The 20,024-nt window shown below is 42.9% G+C and overlaps 2 protein-coding genes across 4 annotated transcripts; both read right to left on the bottom strand.

The window, feature by feature from the left end:
- Positions 1-8,932: 8,932 nt before the first annotated feature.
- On the bottom strand, positions 8,933-14,929 carry LOC100842408. The gene is made up of 9 exons (XM_024455655.1): positions 14,715-14,929; positions 11,971-13,032; positions 11,650-11,891; positions 11,455-11,534; positions 11,116-11,244; positions 10,920-11,015; positions 9,806-10,595; positions 9,527-9,721; positions 8,933-9,429 (listed from the first exon to the last, which is right to left on the bottom strand). Exons 2-9 carry the CDS (start codon positions 12,912-12,914, stop codon positions 9,284-9,286), a joined length of 2,622 nt encoding a protein of 873 aa, XP_024311423.1. The 5' UTR covers positions 12,915-13,032; positions 14,715-14,929; the 3' UTR covers positions 8,933-9,283.
- Positions 14,930-15,521: 592 nt separating this feature from the next.
- Positions 15,522-19,368, bottom strand: LOC100833951. Of its 3 annotated transcripts, none has more exons than XM_010242293.2 (6): positions 19,128-19,368; positions 18,142-18,235; positions 16,944-17,045; positions 16,768-16,861; positions 16,097-16,274; positions 15,522-15,862 (listed from the first exon to the last, which is right to left on the bottom strand). In XM_010242293.2, the coding sequence occupies exons 3-6, from the start codon at positions 17,028-17,030 to the stop codon at positions 15,796-15,798; spliced, it is 426 nt and encodes a 141-aa protein (XP_010240595.1). In that variant the 5' UTR covers positions 17,031-17,045; positions 18,142-18,235; positions 19,128-19,368; the 3' UTR covers positions 15,522-15,795. The 3 variants fall into 3 exon arrangements, with proteins under 3 accessions (XP_010240595.1, XP_010240596.1, XP_024311424.1); XM_010242294.3 differs by having other exon boundaries at positions 16,944-17,039; positions 19,128-19,155; XM_024455656.1 differs by lacking the exons at positions 18,142-18,235; positions 19,128-19,368 and adding an exon at positions 17,895-18,106.
- Positions 19,369-20,024: the final 656 nt, after the last annotated feature.

Below are 20,024 nucleotides of genomic sequence, written 5' to 3' on the forward strand. Positions count from 1 at the left end.
CTCCTGTCGCTTTCTCGCCACTCTAAATTTATTTTCTCGTGTCTTCTTCTTCTTCTTCTTCTTCTTCTTCTTCTCTCCGTGACGGCGGCGAGGGAGCTGATTTTCTTGGCTAATTGATTGGTGTGGCAGAAGTGAGAAATGGAGGGATGGAAGGATGTGTGAATTAGATGAGTCGGTCACTCAGGGTGGAGTGGACGGGTTGGACTAATTTTGTTGAATTAGATTTAGATCGATAGACAGTGAGAGGTCAGAGTCAAAAGGGGGCGCACGTACGGCGACAGATGTAATGGATGGGTCGAAATGAAATATTTGACTAATATAAGATCCTGTTATTTGAAATATTTGACTACTATACTGTGAGCTAAAAGGATCTCTTCCGTGGGAAAAGTAAAACAAAAACATCCTATATATAGTAATAATTTCAGGAACGAAAGGAGTAGCACTCAATCGATATTTGTATCCGTCCAATAAAAATCATCTGATATACAAATCCACGAACAGGTATTTGTAATTGCACGATTTTGAACGCCGGGCTGGCTGGGAAGAAAAGCCCCTGCAGCTATTCTCTGGTTCATCTTTCCGCGCCGCGTACGGCCTGTTTTAATTAGCTAGCTAGGCTTTTCCATATTCTTGGCTCCAACTCGCACGCAAAGTTGCAGGATTACTCTGTGAGTCCACGACCCCGCAGCAGCCGGCCGGCTGTTCAACTCCACTGACCAGCTTGAGCTCGTGCTTGTTGGTGTTGAATTTGTTTGAGAAAAAAAAGTGCGAGCTATATATAGCTAGCTAGCCTATATTCAGCGATGTCTATGTCTCTGCTGTCTGAACACTGCGTGTAATGAACTTAATTTGTACAGTTAGTAGCAGTAATAACACGGAGGGAGTACTAAGCAACGGAAAATTAATTATTCCTAGTTAACGACGATGGATCTGGAGCAGCTAGCGAGCGCACGTTCGTTCGTTCGTAATGCGTGATCGATCGACGGGGATTACAAGTCAAGAATATAAGTACACACGTGCAAGTGGTGCATCGACCACGGAAGGGTTGGCAAGCAGCATTCACACTTTCCAAAAGGACGTATATATGTACGTCGAGCCGGAGAACACCTACTACTATAGCTCGTACTAATCCTATGCCTTGTTTGTTTGGTCTTCTGTTTCAGCTTTTGGTGTTTGTAGCAATCTTAAAAACACTTTTCCTGTTTACATATGAAGCTGAGAAGCATCTCTGCACGTGTTTTTGGTTCTTCTAAACGGAAAAAATGCTTTTGAGATTGTTAGAAGCACCAAAAACTGAAACAGAATTCCAAACAAACAGGCCGTAGTACAGAAAGAAAGTCCACCAACATACGTATGGAAGCTACTCTTTCTGGTTGACTCTTAACTACCAGTAACTAATTACCCATCTAAAACCAGTGCACAGGAGCAGTGTACGTACCAGCCGCAGGTTCCATCCATCGGCAGACACACATGTATATACACGCAGCTTATTATTAATTGTGCAAGTACTAGTGCTTTCGTAAGTATAAGTGTTTTAGAGAGAATGAAAAATATTACTGTACTTATGAAATGAAATGAATGGAGTACGTACTTTGGACACAATGATATTAACTTACTAGCTGCCTGCTTAACGTACGTACCAAGCCTTGCGTCCATGAGAAGCATGTTTATTGCCCGATCGACCTCCAACGACTTTACACGGAAATTTTATTCACATGTCAGTACGCAGAGACGATCGAGTAGCAATCTAGAAAGAAAACAAAAATCTAGCTAGCCTAGCCAGCCAGTGTGTACACATGCATGCATGGGCCTCTACGTAGTTCGTTGACGAACGACGTGGCCGCTCGATCAGTCAAAGTCAAACATATACGAGTCTCGACCCATCTCGAACGCCGTGTCAACGTCGGAGCACGGGCTCGAACGATCAAGATCGGGTGGCGTTGCGTTGCGTGGGATCACGGAAAAGCTAACGGCTCTGAAAAGGATATCGAGGCAACGACCCTATAGCTAGCTAGCCGATGCATGCAACTGGGATCGATCGAGCTTAATTAATTAAAAATGAACTTGGTTTAGTTATTACTACGTTATCTCAGATCACCAACTCACGTTGCACTACTTCTTGGGCCCACCCACACTGATAAAGTCAACGTTCACACACACTTAGTCTGTGCATGTGCAGGAATAATTAGTTAATCTCGTTCTCTCTTGGACTTGCGAAACTTTAAACGTACTCTGTCTGCTTCTTCTTTTCGTCGCAACTACGGACGCCCAAAGTTAAGATATGCATGTCAGCATGTGGCAAGTGTGTATGATGCCATGTGCCAAATGAAGGCCGGCCAGCTTGGAGTCGGGGAGAAGGAAGCAAAGGTCAGTCGATCGGCATGCAGTACGTACGGCACGTTAGAATTAATTAACAAGTCAGAGGGATTAGTTGGTTTGTTATGTTTAATTTGTGGGTATCTAAGATCCTAACCCTAACCCGGTTGGCCGGCCATTAAAATTACAGATATCGGTCGAGCATTGTTTGGTTAATTTGGCAGGTACAAGTCCACCACACCACATGCGTGTGTGGAGTGAGATGGCTTGCTTGTAGTGGAATTGTCGTGCACATCTAGAAGAGGAAATTGAGAGAGGGCGAGTGATCGTTCTATTCCCTTCGTTACATGCATCTAAATATCTTTTAAAAATACATACATCTATTTTTATCAAATTTGGGACAGAAGAATTATATGAAACAGTGTACAGATGCACATATTTCTTTTGTCTCCGATGTGATGACGTCACATCCGAAAGAGATGGATCGAGTCAGCGGTCAGCCACATGCAGAGAGACTGAGAAAGAGTAGCACGTGGACGCATGCATGCATGCTTGGGTTTGGTCGATGGCCCATGTTCTGTGGCTCGCACAGTCTCGACTGCTAATGCTAGCTAGCTCCATCGATCGATCGGAAAGGTCATCCATTTCAGTTTGATTACCGTGTCAGCACATATAGATAAGTTCTAACATTTGTAAAGTATTGTCTCTATTTCTAAATGGATGAAGTTTTAGGTTTGTTCTACGCCAAACTTTAATTTTTTTTGACAAACATATATTTTTTTTATCAAGGTCTAGAATATCAAATAAATGTATTGTGAAAAAATATATATCACAGTTGATTTAATAAGACTGATTTAGAGCTGTAGAAATTAGTAGATTTTTTTAATGAACTTGGTCAGAAGTTTAAGAAGTTTGACTCGGGACAGATATAAGACTTTTTACAATTAAGAAGGGAAGAAGTATGATTACTCATGTAATTAAGACGCCTTAATTAAAACCGGCAAAGACGAGTATTTCATTGAGATTTTTTAGTTACTTACTAGTAACATGGTGAAAATATGGAGAACATCTCTTTGGACTTTGCATCCTAAGATGCATGCTGTTGAAGTCGTCGAGTGCTTTAGTATGAAACAGATAAGTGTGAAAAATAAAGAACAAACATCATACATCCATGACATAAAACTATGGCTAAACCGCTACCATTGGCATATTTGATTTAAAATGGATTTCTTCATGTTGAATTAGCATCCATTGCTCGGTTGCGGTAGCCCGTCCTTGCCCTCATTCGCCGTATCAAATAGTTTTAGAGTTGTAAAAGTTCTACTTTCTAGAGCAGGGAGGAAATTAAAAGAAATTGGGAATATTGCAAATAATTGATTTACCATTTCTTCCAGCAGAATTTTAGTTAGGCCCCGCACCGCCAAGGAATCAAGTTAAAGGCCCCTTTCTATTCCCAATTGTTGTTCTTACATGTGACTCTGGAGTTTGAAGAGACAGTATATATGATTTGATTCGTCTGAAAGGTGTACCACAATTATTTCGCTACCATTCCTTGATGCATTGACTAAATGCTACGCTACCTTGGAATATAAATATATCTTTTGTCTCCTGCTGATAGAAAGAAGATGCATGGAGTATGTGATTCTGTTCCCCCACTTGCAATATGCAATTCTACTTTAACTGCTGTGGAGTAGGGACTACGACATTGCGACAAGTGCAGCGCTTTGGAGTTGGAACTTGCAAATACGAAATTTTGTAAAATAATAATACAATTTCGAGCTCAAAGAAGCCTGAGCTCTAAAATGAGTTTTCGTTATACATTATCTTTTTAATTAACTAGGTAAATACACTTTCCAAAAATATGGACCAAGACGATAAAATCAAGCGGTTGGCTCCACTGTGCCGGTGCTCTGTCAGCATCGCGCCCTGGGTCTCCGCCGCCCGTATTTACCCATCCACGACCTTCCTCAGTGGACGAAAATACGGTGGAATTAAATATTGTTTTTTTCTTCATCTTTTGCTTCTGCAATAAGCAAATTTGTTTCTACCACAAGACCTTTTGTTTTTAATCCAGGGCTGCCCAATTTCAACGGTGGAGGAGGTGAGATGACACCACTACTGGTACTTCTAGTGGAGGTAATTCATTAGTTAATGTCATCTGAACAGGCAAGACTAATAGCAGCAGTAGTAAATTATATGGGGCTGGGGTCTCTAGTGTTGTGATCAGAAAGTAAAACCGAATCGATCGTGGTACTAACTAACCTAGTGGAGGTTAATGGCTCACGCATGCACGCGTCCTCGATTAGTCGATTGGTCGTTAGTGGAAAATCAAGTCATTTTTGTGTAGTGTGTGGTCTCATCATTTTGACAGTGCTCTCTAGTCGCTACTAAGCTAGGAGTAAACCAATGAAATAATGTATTAGGAAACATCTCGTCTCAAGTGTTGTCCGAGTGCATCAAGTGCTGTGTGGGTGGTGGCCTCTCACTCATGGCCTAGAGTCTAAAAATCTAATCATGGCAACTGTTCCATGGAGACATGTGTACTCCTGATGTACTCTATCATGCACAGAGAAATTTCAGGCAACTGCTCCATGAAGGCATGTGTACTCCTGATGAACTCAACTTTATTTTTGCATAGTTCATCTTTATTTTTGCATTTAATTGAACACGTGCTATTCAATTTTATTTTACTAGTAAGATCTCCGTGCGTTGCTACGGATTGTCAAACTCATGTGCGATTCTTCACTGTGTACAACTCACCCCGAGCAAACATAATAACAAGCAAAAATCTATAATTAGCGTAAAATCAGATGAAATGAAGTGATCTTGAGCCATGTGATAATAACATTAAGTAAACACATGTAATTTTTTTTCTGATGCGTTCTAGTAATGCCGGTACATTTTCAGGGATGTTGCATTTACATTTGTTGTCTTGTACCAAAAGTAGATCAAACATGGTACATTTTCAGGGATGTTGCATTTACATTTGTTGTCTTGTACCAAAAGTAGATCAAAAATGAATTTGTTACTCAATGCATAACCCTGCATGACTATCGACACATTTACTTGGACAATAAGCACATGAAATGAAAATGCAGACCACTCATCTCGTCCTTGAAAATAAAAAGACAACTCACCCCACCTACCATTTGATCAATCGTCTCCCTATCTCACCCACTCTCCCAATCTTACCTCACGCTCTCTCTCTCCCCCTCACAGCCCTCAACTCGTTCCCCTTTGGTGCTGGCCGCCCCATTCAACTTGGTTGTCTGGGTGGGGCGAATCCGGTTTCGCGTTTGGTTGCCTTAGTGGAAGTGAGTGGGTCAGCACAATTTCTCGTTTGGTTGTATGAGTTGTTGCTAAAAAAAAATACGAGTAAAAAACAATATGTTAGTATGAACACATGAAAAACAACACACGAAAAAAAACATATCTAAGCATGAAAAGTTGTTTTGCGGGTTGTAACTTTTGAAACTCAAAATGATCCCAAAAATAAGTCTTGCAGAAAGGACTTCTAGTTACACCACAGAAAAATATTTTCACTCTATATATTGTTTCTTTTATATGGTAAAGATGGCTTCCATAATCCATACCATGATCAAATATCAAAACAGTACAATCTTTCAAAAGAGGTACAAATGAAATTTGGAGCTACTCTCCTATTCAAGGTACATAAGTTAATTCAATATAGCCAAACTTCGCTTAAATATGAAGCAAAATACATGCTTAATTTGCAGTGCTACCAAAACAATCAACTTAACGGCAGTTCTTGTGAATGACACGGGTAGGTACCATATCGATGGAGAAAAATAACATACATTGAGAAGCCATGTTACAGTAACAGGAAGACTCACGACATCCCTACAGTTTGGTTCACAATAGCACTCTATTCCCTCTCTTTCTCCCGCGTCAATTCGTGTCATTATCATTCTACTTCATAATAACATCCTCCTTTCTCCCTTTATCTTGACTCGCCCTGTCTCCTTTCGCCAATACTACAGGCTTCGCTACAGAAAAATGAAATACAAGAGAAAACTTGAAACCTTTCCTCATGAAAAACAATACCCGATAAGCAAGGCTGATTCATACAAAAATACAACAAAGCTGCAGTTGTATGACTACATAAAACAAAACTCTGCTTTACGCAATGAACAAATAAAATAAATGATTAGGAGGCTAATGCACACGTATACCTCATACGCATTGCTGTTTCAGACTACTAATTTGATTGAGACATCACACAAGGACAACTGAAATGAGCATCAAGCAGTGAGTAAACACTACCAGCTCCCCTAGATCGAACCATGTAAGATCCCACTATGCTAACACAAGCGGATTCAGTTCTTCCAAAATAAGGAAGCTGCTTATGTAACCAAGGATAGGATAAATCTGATTAAATGGAAAAGTATTTAGAGGCTTGAAGTACAGAGGAAAAGACTGAGCAATGCATTGAACAGGGAATTATGTTTTGCTGCTCTGGCCAGCTGAACAAACCTCCGATTCTTCTATCAGTCACGTTCAATAAAGCTCATGACTCAATTAGAGGTTTCTTTTTTCTCTTCAAGGAAAACAGTTACATTGTAGTAAGACGTACAGATTCATAGCTAGATAGATGTTGCATCATAAGTAATTGTCCTCAGAGAGCAGACTCGAGACATGGAATTGTAGCAAACAACAATATTCAGACCAACTACTTTCTGGAATAAAAAATACCAAATGCAAGTAGAAGACAATGTAGACTGACATACCATGAGGGAGTACTCGAGTATTTGCTTACCGGTATGCTTTCTTTCTGGTCCATCATCATCTCATAAGCCAGAGTATGCATCACTTTCAGATAGAGCCTCATAAAAAATCTTGAGATTACATGATAACAAAATATGGAACCATCTAGAACATGAAAGAGCTAAGAAATAAAAATGGGTAATTAATCCCCACGAGAACAGCTAATAAACAATTAAAAAGAGAAGTTCGCCTTGATAGTAAATAAATGAGAACAGGAAGGAACTCGTAAGCCTCACATGGCGATCGATCATTTGACATTGACACATTCAGCAACAAGTTATTGATGATTTGGAAACAGCTGATAATACATAGAAGCTTATCGCGTGGTGATTTGAAGGAATTAATCTTCTGCAACTCTTTAACGACAAGCTAGAGTGAGACTTGCATCCACAGAAATTTCAGGATTAGCTTCAGCCTTGGTTTATGGCCGAAATGGTTTCTTTGATGCAGTATTATCATAAAACTATAGATATTGATAAACCGAGTAAATATTGCATGATTCAAAACAATATATTTTGACTATGGAGTTTGAATTTAACAGAAAGTGTACTAAAAGATGATGGAACAGAATATCAATTAAACAATGATTCAGTTAAGTTTACCGTAAATTCTGCATGGTGTACTAAAAGATGATGGAACAGAATATCAGTTAGACAATGATTCAGTTAAGTTTACCGTAAATTCTGCATGGCATCTAGAACATGGTTCTTTGAGTTCAGTTTCATCGACATATGATGCTATCCAAAACAAGTAGATAAGTATCGTTGAAGGCATTAATCCGCAACGGATTACCAAAACTACAATGACATTGCAGCCTGAACATACAAACTACCCGGAAAAAATCACCGATTGCAAACAAAAATCTACTGCTTTCTACACAAATTTTGGTACGAAGAACTTAAAAACAACTGAAGAAAAGAGCAGACAAACATCGTGCTTACCACTACCAGCCAGGACGCCTCATTGTGCAGAACCCTGGGTACGTCCAGATGACAAAGCCTGACAAACTGCTGCAGGAGGCCGATCATCTCTCAGACCTCGGCGTCGGCAGCAATGTCCTCCGCCAGCAACACGAAGTTGCGGTTGAGCAGCTTGGTAATGATGTACTTCTCGAGGCCTACACAGAAGAAAACCAGAGCAGAGTCATTTAACACGGCGCGTTGAGGAGAACATCGCATCACAGATAAGCAGCAATTTTGCGCACCTCGAGGGTGTGGCTGATTTCCTGATGAGTGGCGTTGGCCGAAAGGGGGTGCTCCCGGATGGTCGTCTGCATCGCCTTGAAGAAGGCCTGGACCCTGGCGCCGTCCTCCTAACCTCCTCAACGCTGGGCTCGTCGAGGGAGAGGGAGGAGAGGAAGCTGTAGGGGGGAGAGGCTGACCTCCGGTAAGATTCCCCGGTATCAAGATCGATGGATCGATCGGGTCGGGCGAGTACGATTCGTAAGGGCTGAGGGTGCTGAGGCCTGAGGGCGGAGGTGGGGGTCCGGCAGGCGCTGGCCAAGGTCGCCTTCCGGAGATGGCGTGCGGCGGCGGCGGCTCATGGAGCAAGAGGCAAAAGGCTTCTGGACGTGCCTTCGCCGGTCGAGGGTCGCTGGGAGGAGAAGACGAGCCGCGCCGCCTTTGCCGGCCAGCGGCCGCCGCCCTCGTGCGAGAAGGAAGCGACCCAGAGCGAGAAGGGCAAATTTTGGTCCCACCTGTACGTCCCCATGGGGTGGCGACGTACGACCACCACCAATTGCCTTATTTAGAAGAGTAAAGATTTTGCTAGAACAGATAAGAGTGCAAACTTTGCCCTTATGCTATTCGGAGCACTAAAAATGAGAAATTTCTGTCCTATATCCACCACTGGTCAAATAGGAGGAGACTCTAACCAACCACCATGTCCAGTCCAGACGAACTGAGAATACACAATGAACTGAGAATACAGGAGGGTAATGGTAAACATCTGACAGGTAAAACTTATTTATGTTCAGAGTCAACAGGGTGACTGATATGTACCCTAACAGATTAAGTAAGCAGAACTAGCAGATCATCCCACTGGTTTACACCTGATCTACAAAAGCAACAGAATGTACAACAGCAAGCAATCTAAGCACATGAAATGAGTAAACATTTGCATGTACAGCGACACAGATCCAAGACAGGAACCAACGGGTCATCAAACGCAATTGGTTGTTACTCTACTGATCGCCCATCTCTCGCGGAGTTGGCAAGGCGAGGACGATATCAGTACATACAGCGACACTGCTGTTACGCTCAAGGACTGATCCGGATGGCTTATTGTGCGGTCCAAGTTGTGCAGCCTGGTGTTCCCAATTCACAGTTACTGCAATCGGTAGTACAGATGCATTGGCGTTAGCGAATACAGAAATGACTACCAACTACGGTAATAATTCCATAGTAAGAGTTTACAAGCACCATACTTGGTGTGGGAGCACTAGACCCCTCGCCCTTGGTGGCTGAGCTATGTGCCTGAGAGTGCTGGCTTTCCTGCATTTTGGCTCCACGGCATTTTGGCTCGTTGATACTTGATGATGGATGAGCATGGCTTATTGGTGCAATACTCAGTGCTAGAGAATCACAGCATTCAGTTCTAAAAGCTGGCAAGTTTCCATTTCCTGCATGATAATCAGCCTTGATGATTCAAATTTGGCAGGCAAGAATCAATCTACACATGATCTATAATTAGCATAGAGGTTTACCTGGCACATGGACTGGAGGTGCGGCACCAGAAATAAAATCACTATGGCCCTTGCCTGGCGGCAGCACTGGTCTCTGTGGTGCGATATGCAAGTTAAGGAATTCTGGTTCTTCAGGAGTCATTCTTGGCACAGAACTGGTACCTTTCTTGCCTATACATATGGGATTTCCCAGTGCCAAAATTGGTCCAAGAGATTCAGAGCCCTTCAGACCAAGCCCAGGAGCATCAATACCACGGCTTTTTGAGGCATTAGTTGGTGCTAGCGAAGCATAACCACGAGGTCTCATGCTTGGTGCAACATAACTGCAACCTTCAGCACCAAGTGATGCAGAGTTTCCAGAAGCTGTCTTCGAAAGGCCATCACGAACTATAGGCGCCATTATAGCTGAAAAAGGATCCTGTCTCTTGGCACAATGGTTTGCAGAGTTTACAGGTGACAGGATTTGCATAGGAGAATGACTACCTCTGGTTTCCACACTTGGGGAAGCCCAAGATACCGCACCAGCAGAAGTAGATGTTTCAGTCACACCATTTGGTGGCAGAGAATCAGAGCTTTTGGGCACTGTAACTACTACAAGAGTATTGCATACTTTGCTGCTAAGAGCTGCAGAACTTTCAGCCATTGCATTTGGTGCCTTTGAATTGCCAAGGTTACCAAGAGTTAATGCACGACTCCTGGTTGGTTTATCCAAGGATATATGTTCTTCTATGCTCCTTCTAAGATCTACTGATGGTTGCATTGCAGGATCACTGGACATCACTTCAATAGAAGATTTATTCCATAGTGATGGCTGCAACAGAATCCAAAAATATAGTGATGCTAAACACAAACTGTACCATCAGAGAAAGGTAATTATCTAAATTACAAGTGAAATATCTGCACATAATTACATATAAGTCGTGTAGAAATCGTGTTCGGATGACTGAAAAGGGCCAATAAAATATTTGAATGATTTCTCTAAACATGTGTATCACCAAAGACATTTTCTTAAAAGGAAGAATAGAAACACTACAGGAGACTTGCATGGAGATGCGCAGAGAAACATGCATGTTACTATACATATACACATACACATGTTTTAAAAAGAAAAAGAAAAACACTATAGATGACTTACACAGTAATGAAGTTTTTTCAATGTTTCCAAAAGTAACTTTTCTCCAACTATTATTATCATCTTCTTCACCATCTCTTCACGGGTAATTCTATTTTCCTGCCAAATATAAGAATATGAAAAATTCCATTGCCCATCATACCAACCACAAAATCAAAACTAGTAGACAAATAATTTGATGGCTAGATAGTTTTAGTACCTTCAGCTGTTCATAATGATGGAAGAGCAATTCTCTTGCTACAGATGATATATTGTCTTGAATCATCGCAAGCAGAACTCTGAAGGACATCCATGGGGATGTTGGCGCTTCACCAGTTTGGCCCATTATCTGCAAACAGATCAGTCTAGTTGGATAAGTGGGGTAAAGTGAACCAAATCTAAAATAATAATTATTTCAAGCAGACAAAGTAAAATATCGAGTAGCATAGCTGGACTTATATAAGAAAACGCTTCTACTCTCCAACTGCGATCCTAAACATGCATCAAACTGGAAATTTAGCATGCTGAACAACAAGTGAACGAAATTAAGGTGCCTCACCGGTTGAAGAGTAGAAATATCCATCGCAGTTTCCTTCAGTGATGGGTGAAACCATAAACCCTTCAAGCCAAGTAGATAATCTGAAAATAAGTGCAAGAAAAAGAAAAAAAAACAATTCACTTATATCAATATGACATGGTGAAGGTCTTAACGCTTATTAATCATTGATTCTAAAAAATACTTATTAAATCTTACTTTGAACTTTCGGGGTAAGTCTGAAACTAACAAGATATTCTAAACGAATGTGACTGCTAAGATGAGATGGCCACACAACATAGCACTTTGGGTTTGAGCAATCATCAACACCAGAATCATATATCTCGCTGCTTGGGAAATAATCTTGTGATCCAGGCGTGATAGCTTCCATGTTGCCCAATATCACTCGGGACAGCAACATATATTGCACCCCTTTTTCGTCAACATCACAAAGACCAACACTGCCAAACGATGAAACGTGATGCAAATATGTTAACTCATAAATCGAATGATTAGAATATTTGGGGTAAGACAACGCACCTAGTAAAGGCTCGATCTTCTGGTGAAAGATAAACACCAGCGCTCAAGCATGCCTTCTCAGCAGGTTTTCCAGTTGTACCAAAACCATTAATAAGAATCCTAACTATGTCACTCTTCCTAGATCCCAGCCATCCATATCTTACATTTGAATCACCACGATCTTCTTTGGTGCAGCTCATTTGCCTTTCAAAAGCTTGAAGTCGACAAAGTGCACTGATATCCTTCGGAGAGTAGCGGTGGATATGGAGTATGCTATTTTCTGTTGCAAATGAACCCATACCCGAGAGGAAAAGGTCCCGGACAAATAAAAAGTCTTTGCTTCCTCTTTCAACGGATGTGATCTTCTTACGTAATACATCTGCAGTGGAAGGCTTCTGTGGAATCGAGGAGCTAGATTCAATTACTACTTGCTTCACTACCTCCGGTTGAGAATTTGAAGGCTTACCCAACATTATTCCCTCTTCAATACCATCCACATTACCAGAGTATACGCCATCAGTTTCCTCATCAAAGAACATAGAAGGGAAAAATCCCTTTCCAGAATCATCGAACCATGCCACAGATCGCTGTTTTCTAGTTTTTAGGTTGACCAGGGTCATTGACAAGAAATCAACAAGAACAGGCTCGTCATCCATGACAGACACAACACTAGATTTGCGGCCTTTAAATTCTTGAACAAGGGACTTCATTATTACCTCAGGAAATTTTTGCCATGAACCTTGTTTGTAAAACATGATACGGCTGGGAACTCCACTTTTCAGGTAATTGTCACAATCACTAGCAAGATTAGGGCGGGTGCAACAACACTTGCATTGTTTAGCAGACGGATCAGATGAGGGTCCATTTTCAACTTGGACTCGGCGAGATTTGCACTCTTTTGACAGGCAGTCGTTGACAAGCTTGCGCTTCACACACAAGGATTTGGGTTCTTGCGACGATGCCATCAGCTGGCTTGGTTACTACCAGAACAAATGGAGAAAACGAAAAGAAAAGCTGACCCTAATATGGTACACAATTTACAGGTCTCCCTTCATTTTGATCTCTTGGCGGTGGAAATTTATCCTGCATGAGGTTTTGAGTGAGTGTCTCTCATATAAATACGCAAGTCAAGAATTTATGCAGGAGAGTTATATATAACTAAATTCATATAAGCATACTTGAATCTGTGATACTTAACTACTTAAGAAAAATAAAACAAAAAAATTAGATACGTGAAGAACCAAAAGAAAGTATGCTCCTTTTACAAAAATCAGTACAATATGCGATGGCTCATTTCTAGCCTCCTAGTCATGGCTCATTTATTTGGAAACAGTATATAGAGTGCGACAATAAGTGCTAAATGCATGATACTAAAGCATGTCTATGTGTGGTAAATCCCCGTAGCAAGTGGAACAGGTCAAGCAAATTGGAACTAACAAGTAACATAAATAAAATAACATCCCATCCCAAAACAACATAGTACAGTGCATTACAAAGAAAATACCATGTACACAACCTCCATAAATGAGTTGCATTAAATTTGTAAGGAAATACCGCCTTTACAAAGACAGTTCGATATAATTGACAATATCTATGAACCAATAAATTATTTTCTATAAGTACCAATATAAGATATTCTTGACGAAATGTCACGATTTTTCTTCTGCTATGCTAAGCCGCAAAAGTGAACCTCCCTAAATGGTAAACTCCATGGTGTTTCAACTCCACCGATGTCGTACAGAATAATTAATAATCCCCATAGAATTACTTGCGGATCAAGGAATCATTTCCGTAGGTTCGACACAGAAAACCAGGCTGCCTACAACACCAATCATCATCCAATAAAATCAAATCCGTTTCGCGCCAAAGACAGTGGCAGGCAGATGGGACCAACAGAATTTTGATGATGGGTATACAAATCCAAAAGCGAAATTTTCATCCAATGTAATACTCGGAACCATGTACATTTCACAAGGATCGACGTAAACATAGAGGTTGGCTCATTAAACATGCTGCATAACGGACAAAATTCGGAAACCCTGTCACAAGCACTTTATTCAGTTTTCTCACAATATAAGATATTCTAGACTAAATATCACGATTTTTCTTCTTCTACATTAAGCCGCAAAAGTCAACCTCCCTAAATAGCAAACTCCATAGTGTTTCAATTTCACCTGTCTTACGTAATAATTAATAATACCCATACACTTACTTGCAGATCGAGGATTCATTTACGTAGGTACGACACATAAAACCAGGCGGTCCATAACACCAATCATCATCCAATAAAATTAAATCCGTTTCGCGCCAAAGATAGTGGCTGGCTGATAGGGCCAACAGAATTTTGATGATGGGCATTCCAAGCCAAAAACGAGCATGTCCAATGACCATGGAACCATGTACGTTTCGCAAGGCTCGACGTAAACATAGATGTCTGCAAATTATTCAATACATGCTGCATAATCGACAAAATTCAGAAACCCTAACCCAAGCACAAAATTCAGTCTTCTCAGGGTCACAGCCCTGCCTATAGCACATCCGACAAGCAAGATCACTCATCATACCGATATCTAGACTGGGACATGAATCACGGGCGGAGGACCCAGTAGGGGCAAGGCAGGGCGGCCGCCCTACCTTGATTTTCGCCTCGGTTACGAATCGGGGGAGATTAAGGAGATGAAACGGGCGGCTAAAGGGCGGAATCCGTTCGTGAGGTGATGGGAGGAGAAAAGGCCGGGGGCGAGAGAATCGAAGGAGAGATCAACCTGATGGCGGCGCTTGCCCGAGGAGGAAGACGAGCGACGGAGCGAGGGGGCTGGGGCAGCGGGATGGGTACCGGCGGCGCTCGCGGGAGGAGATGGAAGGGTCCAAGGTCGCCGCCCTGCTCGCCACAAGGATCGGAGCCCTGCCACCGCCGTCACGAGGAGCAGGAGGAGCCTCTGCCGCTTCGAGCAAGTTTGATCGCTGCCGCTGCCGGTGCGGGCGTTTTCTACCGCAGAATGGCTAGCGCCGGTGGGCCGGCCCAGTACAGCAGTCAATGAGTATCTAAATCTGTAGGCTGTTTCTGCAAATCAAATCAATTTGACTGCTTCTAAAAAGAATTCAATTTGACATTCTCAAAAAAAACAATCAATTTGACTCGCCAAAACGCCGTATACAGAGTTCTGCTGATACTCTCTTCTTCTCCCCTTCACTCATTGCTACTCAGGTTTCAGATAACGGAAGATTTGATCATATCATTGCATATACAGAGCCTGACTCTCTTCCTCTCCTGTTTACTCATTGCTTTGCAGGTGACAGAAGATTTGATCAGATCATATGTCCTTTGTACTTTGATCATTCGTGTTCGTCCTTTACTTTGCATTTTGATCATTTATCTCCTCCTGTATTGTGCCACTTACATATGAGATACTGAAAGTGCGTGTCGTCAAAGTAGTCCATATGGGATACTGAATGTGCGTGTCGTCAAAGTAGTCTGTCAGTAGCCTATCGCCACTGACTGGCTACATCTTTGGCGCATCAACTTGAAGAATTCTGGGAGGTGTGCATGGGCGGTCATGGCTACCTGTGGGTAACAACAACAAGTATACATAGGTTTCTTATATATAACTCTCATCACTAAGATCGCAACAACATTTTTCTGTTAACCCAGAAACGGAAGAATTCAGGGGGGTATGCATGGCTGCTTGTTTCTAGATCATTGCTGCTGCTTCATTCTTTCACCCCCACCAAAACAAAAACCTGGAAAGAAAAAGACTAAAACCAGAATCCTAGCTATGGAATGTACTGCCTGCCGACCCAAAAGTGACCGTTTCCGAGTTCCGACTCCTCTCCGCACAACGATGGCTACGCTTCTGTTCTGTTGTTGATGGCGAGCGTGAAGTATATCAGTATCATCGTCCCGACGCTCGACCTGCAGGGGAGAAACATGGCGGGGAAGAAGAGAGAGGAATTGGTTAGAGAGCAACACAGAGCTGTTGTGACGCAGTTGCTCGACCCTGTCGAACAGGGTTTCCTCCTAGTAGCTATTCTTCACATATATGCTATTGGGCAGTTCTTGATATTTATCACATGCCATGATTATTCATCCTACAACCTACGAAACTAAGCTCAGACCATCTGGTGAAGAAAAAGGCAGGAAACTTACAAAGTTGCGAAGAAGAGGAGGATTTTCCGGGGATGGAACGATGTGAATCGATTAAATCTTTTGCTCCTTATTTCAACGGAGTCGGTTACAACAGGTGTGCAGCCAGCGCATTGTGGAGCAACCAGAGTTTTGTTCTGAACAAGGGGCAACTTGAGCTGCTCCAATTGAGACGGCACAACTGCAGTTAAAAAAACAATTCAAAGAAATATAATGTCAATAATTATTACTTTTGAATACCAGCAACATACAGTAGCGCCGTACAAGAAACAAAAACGACAGTGCCCAGTTCAGAAATTAACTGTGAAACCTATATTTAATGCAGCATACATAGGTTTTTGTATGCCAACCATAAAATATAAGTACAATTTACTTTATCCTGACAGGATCAAGCTAATAGTATTCCAGCTATTCGTAAAGTTACAAAAGGAGTTTCGGCCAGCTATCTTCCACTAAAAAGATTTACTCAAGAATATGATATTCTTCCTTTTCTGGTCTAGATACAGATACATGTGCAGGTTAATGCTTAAAACATGTTCATAGGCGAAGAAGAAAAATACTAGGAACAAGTAGAACTTGCCGAAAGTGTTGCAAAAGAATAACTAGTTGATTTAAGGTAGGTACAATCAATCAACGTAGAATTAAGTAGAACAGGGAAAGAAAGAGCTTGTCACCTTTAATAATAAGTTTTTTTGCCAAGTCATCTGGCTCCTGATCTTCACCGCTCCTCCTCTCGGTGCGATTAGAACCCTTACGGGATAGGGCTCTCTGCAGGAGAGAAATGGCGTGTTCAGACTTATTCAAATAATCACTATACCCTTATGTTTATTATTTGAGTTTGAGGGCATACTGTCATTTTTGGACTTCCAGTGGAGCATTTATCAGGTTGTTGAGGCAGACCTTCAATATCCAATACCACGTCTTCTGTCTTAGCCATGCTTGTGGTCTGGCTCTGCAACAAAGCTCTGATAAATTCAATGGCATGTACCAGATCTCATTTCATTTCACATAAGAGCTTTTAGAAGTACCACAACAACTGATACGAGTACAGTGTTGTCATCTAAATTCTGCACTGCAATAAATAGAAGAGTGCACTAACATGCCTGACCTACCGCTACAGTACGGTTTCCACTGGCAATGATAGGAAACCATTAGTGGCAGAGCACCACCATTGAATTTATGAAAGCACCAGACCGATGGTACTAGAAAAACATGATTCCTAAGAAAGCTCACTGATCTACCAGCTGTGGAAGCAACCTAATTAACTAGTTAGGACCTCTCTCATATATATCTAACCGTGATCCAATCAAATGCATGTGCAATCCTAATTAATTATAAAATCTGTACAAAGTAATCCATTTTTTTTATATAGAGGCTATGCGATAGGGCTACTCGGTTCACTGAATCTATGCATCAATAACCTAATTCCTCATAAAGCCGCACTGAGAATTCCCAAATGCAGGTCCAACCGGACTAGCAACAGAACTGTTATGATGGAACACGGTAAAATATAATACAATATCAACTTTATAATTAGCCATGTACTACTTTGTAATGGTGTCTATAAATTTCCTATTCTTAAAGTAAAATTATCATACTGCCGGAAAAGGGCAAATAGAATTGTATTAACAGTCTAGCTGCAGTAACTCTTCCTCCAACTACAGAGAGGGGAAAGAAGCAAATAATAAATGAGTGAAACCTGAGGTAATCTAAAGGGAAAGAGCAAATAGGCAAATATGAAGCATTCTGTACTGGACAAACAACCAATAGGTATAAAATTGAAGTGAATCATGTGACTTGCCTCTGAAGTCTACAGCTTTCCAACCGTACATGTTATTTGGATCCCCTTTACATGCAACATGTCAAGCATATATAGGACAAACGCATATGCAAAAAATACAGGACAAGATCAACATTTGACACATGCTTCTCAAGCTAGACTATTTGGAACAGACCTTTGTTGGCTCATTGCAACCACTGAGAAGATAATTTTTATTAAACATAATCACAAAGGTGATAACAAGTGGGTCAGATCTGAGAAAAGGCACCTTTCCACCGACTTTTTGTTTCCTCCAGTTCCCTCGAGATGGATATGGATGGACCGTCAGCAGTTCCCTCCACCTCCCGCTTGTGCTCCAAACCCTGCACAGGTATGTCACCGAAAGTTTATTTATTGCAAGAAAAGGAGCCTTTGCAGCAACCAACAAGAACAAAAAAAGAAGAGTCCAGTTCTCCAAGCAAAATAGAGGAACTGAGAAACTGTAGCTTGCCACCAAACAGCAAGCAAGTCAGCAACCACTTCGTTTGTGGGCACTCCACCACTAAATGTACCATCCCAGACAGGATCATGGGGAGAGGGAGAGGGAGAGTGCAAACCCAGCTCACATGTGGAGCATGACAAGGATTGACCTCTTGACACGGATACTAGTTACTACCAAACTCCCATTTTCCAGTGGCACTGAAGAAGATTTTTCTCAAAAAAAAAAAGAACATTCGAACCAGATTTTCCATTTGACTGATAAACAGCAGCTTACAAGAAGAGGAGTACTCCAGTAAGCCCTGTTAATCCTCATACTCCCGCACCAAGAAGACGCTCGGATCAAACGGGTTCGTCGACCGATTTAAGCCGCCCCGAAGTGGGAACTCACAATGACAAATCTCTCGTGCAAATCCGCGGCATCAATCATCATAGCCCTGTCTACACCTATTACAGATACTGATCCCGCGGGGGAGGCCTCACCCAGACAGACAAAGAGTGACAGTCAACAGACGGACGGACCCGGCCCTGCTCTGCTATGGCAGTGGCTGTAGGGATGCGTCGTGAACCGATCCGAGGTCCGGGAACGCGGAGGCGATAATCAAATCAAGATCAAAATGCTCCTCATCCTGTTGCTGCTGCTACTTACCGGGCCTCAGGCCTCGGCTGATCTAGAGGAAGAGGAAACGGGGCTAGGGATCTCTCTCTCCCAGGAGGCGAGAAGGGGAAGACGAGATTGCGGCCGAGGGATCGAGCAGAGGAGCGGTTAATACGTACCCGGTGTCTGTTGACTGTTGGTGGCGAGTTCCTTGATATGGAGTCGAGTCTCGAGAGGAGTCTGCGGGAGGGACTCCGCCACCGCCTGCGGCCTGGCTCCTCTTCTTCTTCTTCCTCTGCGCGATCGATCGGGTGACGCACTTGGTTCTGAAGAAGAAGATGGAAGAGGAAGAAGAGTGTAGGTGGTGATGACGACTGAGTAGTGAGTAGTGAGGCCGTTGAGGGAGCTTGGGACGGGAGCGGTTTCCGGTTTTGGTGCGGTTCACGAGGCGCTGCTGGCTGTTCTGGCACCGCGGGACCCAGCACGTCAGGCCACCGCTTGGTCAATAGACCCGGTGCACGGACCGGAGCGCTGTGCTGCATGCAGCTGCAGCCAGGCCAGGCAAAAGGCCGTCGCGTGGGCCGCGTCCAGCCAGAAGGCGCCCACCCGTGGCTGGCTGGCAGATGGGGCCCACCCGGACGGGGCAAGCGGGCGGCACTCTGGGACAACGCAGCGGTGCGGGGACACGTGCGACGACTACGTGGCACGTGAGCACCTGACGTGGCAGGCCGCAGTCGGTTCCGTCGGTCGTCGGCAACCTGATTATCTCTCACCGGTCCAAGGAACGGGTCGTGTGATCCCGAACCGACCCGACCCGGGGAGCTCGCGGCCGGCGCTAGCGAGCGCGACCGAGCATTTCCTGCGCGCGCGTGTGCTGTTTAAGGTTGGGTCCCTGCACTACGTCCTTGAGCGGGACCTATACAGGATCGAGTTTCCGTCGGATTCATTGATTGATTGATTGGAACCACAAACCAACAAATGTTTTGCGCTCACGGGCGTTCTCGGGGATTGGCCTTTTCCTCTGCGGTCGATCTTCTCAACCGATTGATTGAACCACCAACAACGAGATGCAACGC

This window comes from Brachypodium distachyon, chromosome 5 (assembly GCF_000005505.3).
Source record: "Brachypodium distachyon strain Bd21 chromosome 5, Brachypodium_distachyon_v3.0, whole genome shotgun sequence".
NCBI lineage: Eukaryota > Viridiplantae > Streptophyta > Magnoliopsida > Poales > Poaceae > Brachypodium > Brachypodium distachyon.

Excerpts from the sequence above, each read along its gene's own strand:
- LOC100842408 (XM_024455655.1), bottom strand. The coding sequence starts at position 12,914 with ATGGCATCGTCGCAAGAACCCAAATCCTTGTGTGTGAAGCGCAAGCTT. Across the intron at positions 11,245-11,454 it reads ATATTTCTACTCTTCAACCG|ATAATGGGCCAAACTGGTGA; the intron begins GTGAGGCACCTT and ends ATCTGTTTGCAG. Across the intron at positions 9,430-9,526 it reads GTCTAGTGCTCCCACACCAA|TAACTGTGAATTGGGAACAC; the intron begins GTATGGTGCTTG and ends TACCGATTGCAG.
- LOC100833951 (XM_010242293.2), bottom strand. The coding sequence starts at position 17,030 with ATGGCTAAGACAGAAGACGTGGTATTGGATATTGAAGGTCTGCCTCAA. Across the intron at positions 16,275-16,767 it reads AAAAAAACTTATTATTAAAG|TTGTGCCGTCTCAATTGGAG; the intron begins GTGACAAGCTCT and ends TTTTAACTGCAG. Across the intron at positions 15,863-16,096 it reads CTCCTCTTCTTCGCAACTTT|GTCGAGCGTCGGGACGATGA; the intron begins GTAAGTTTCCTG and ends TCTCCCCTGCAG.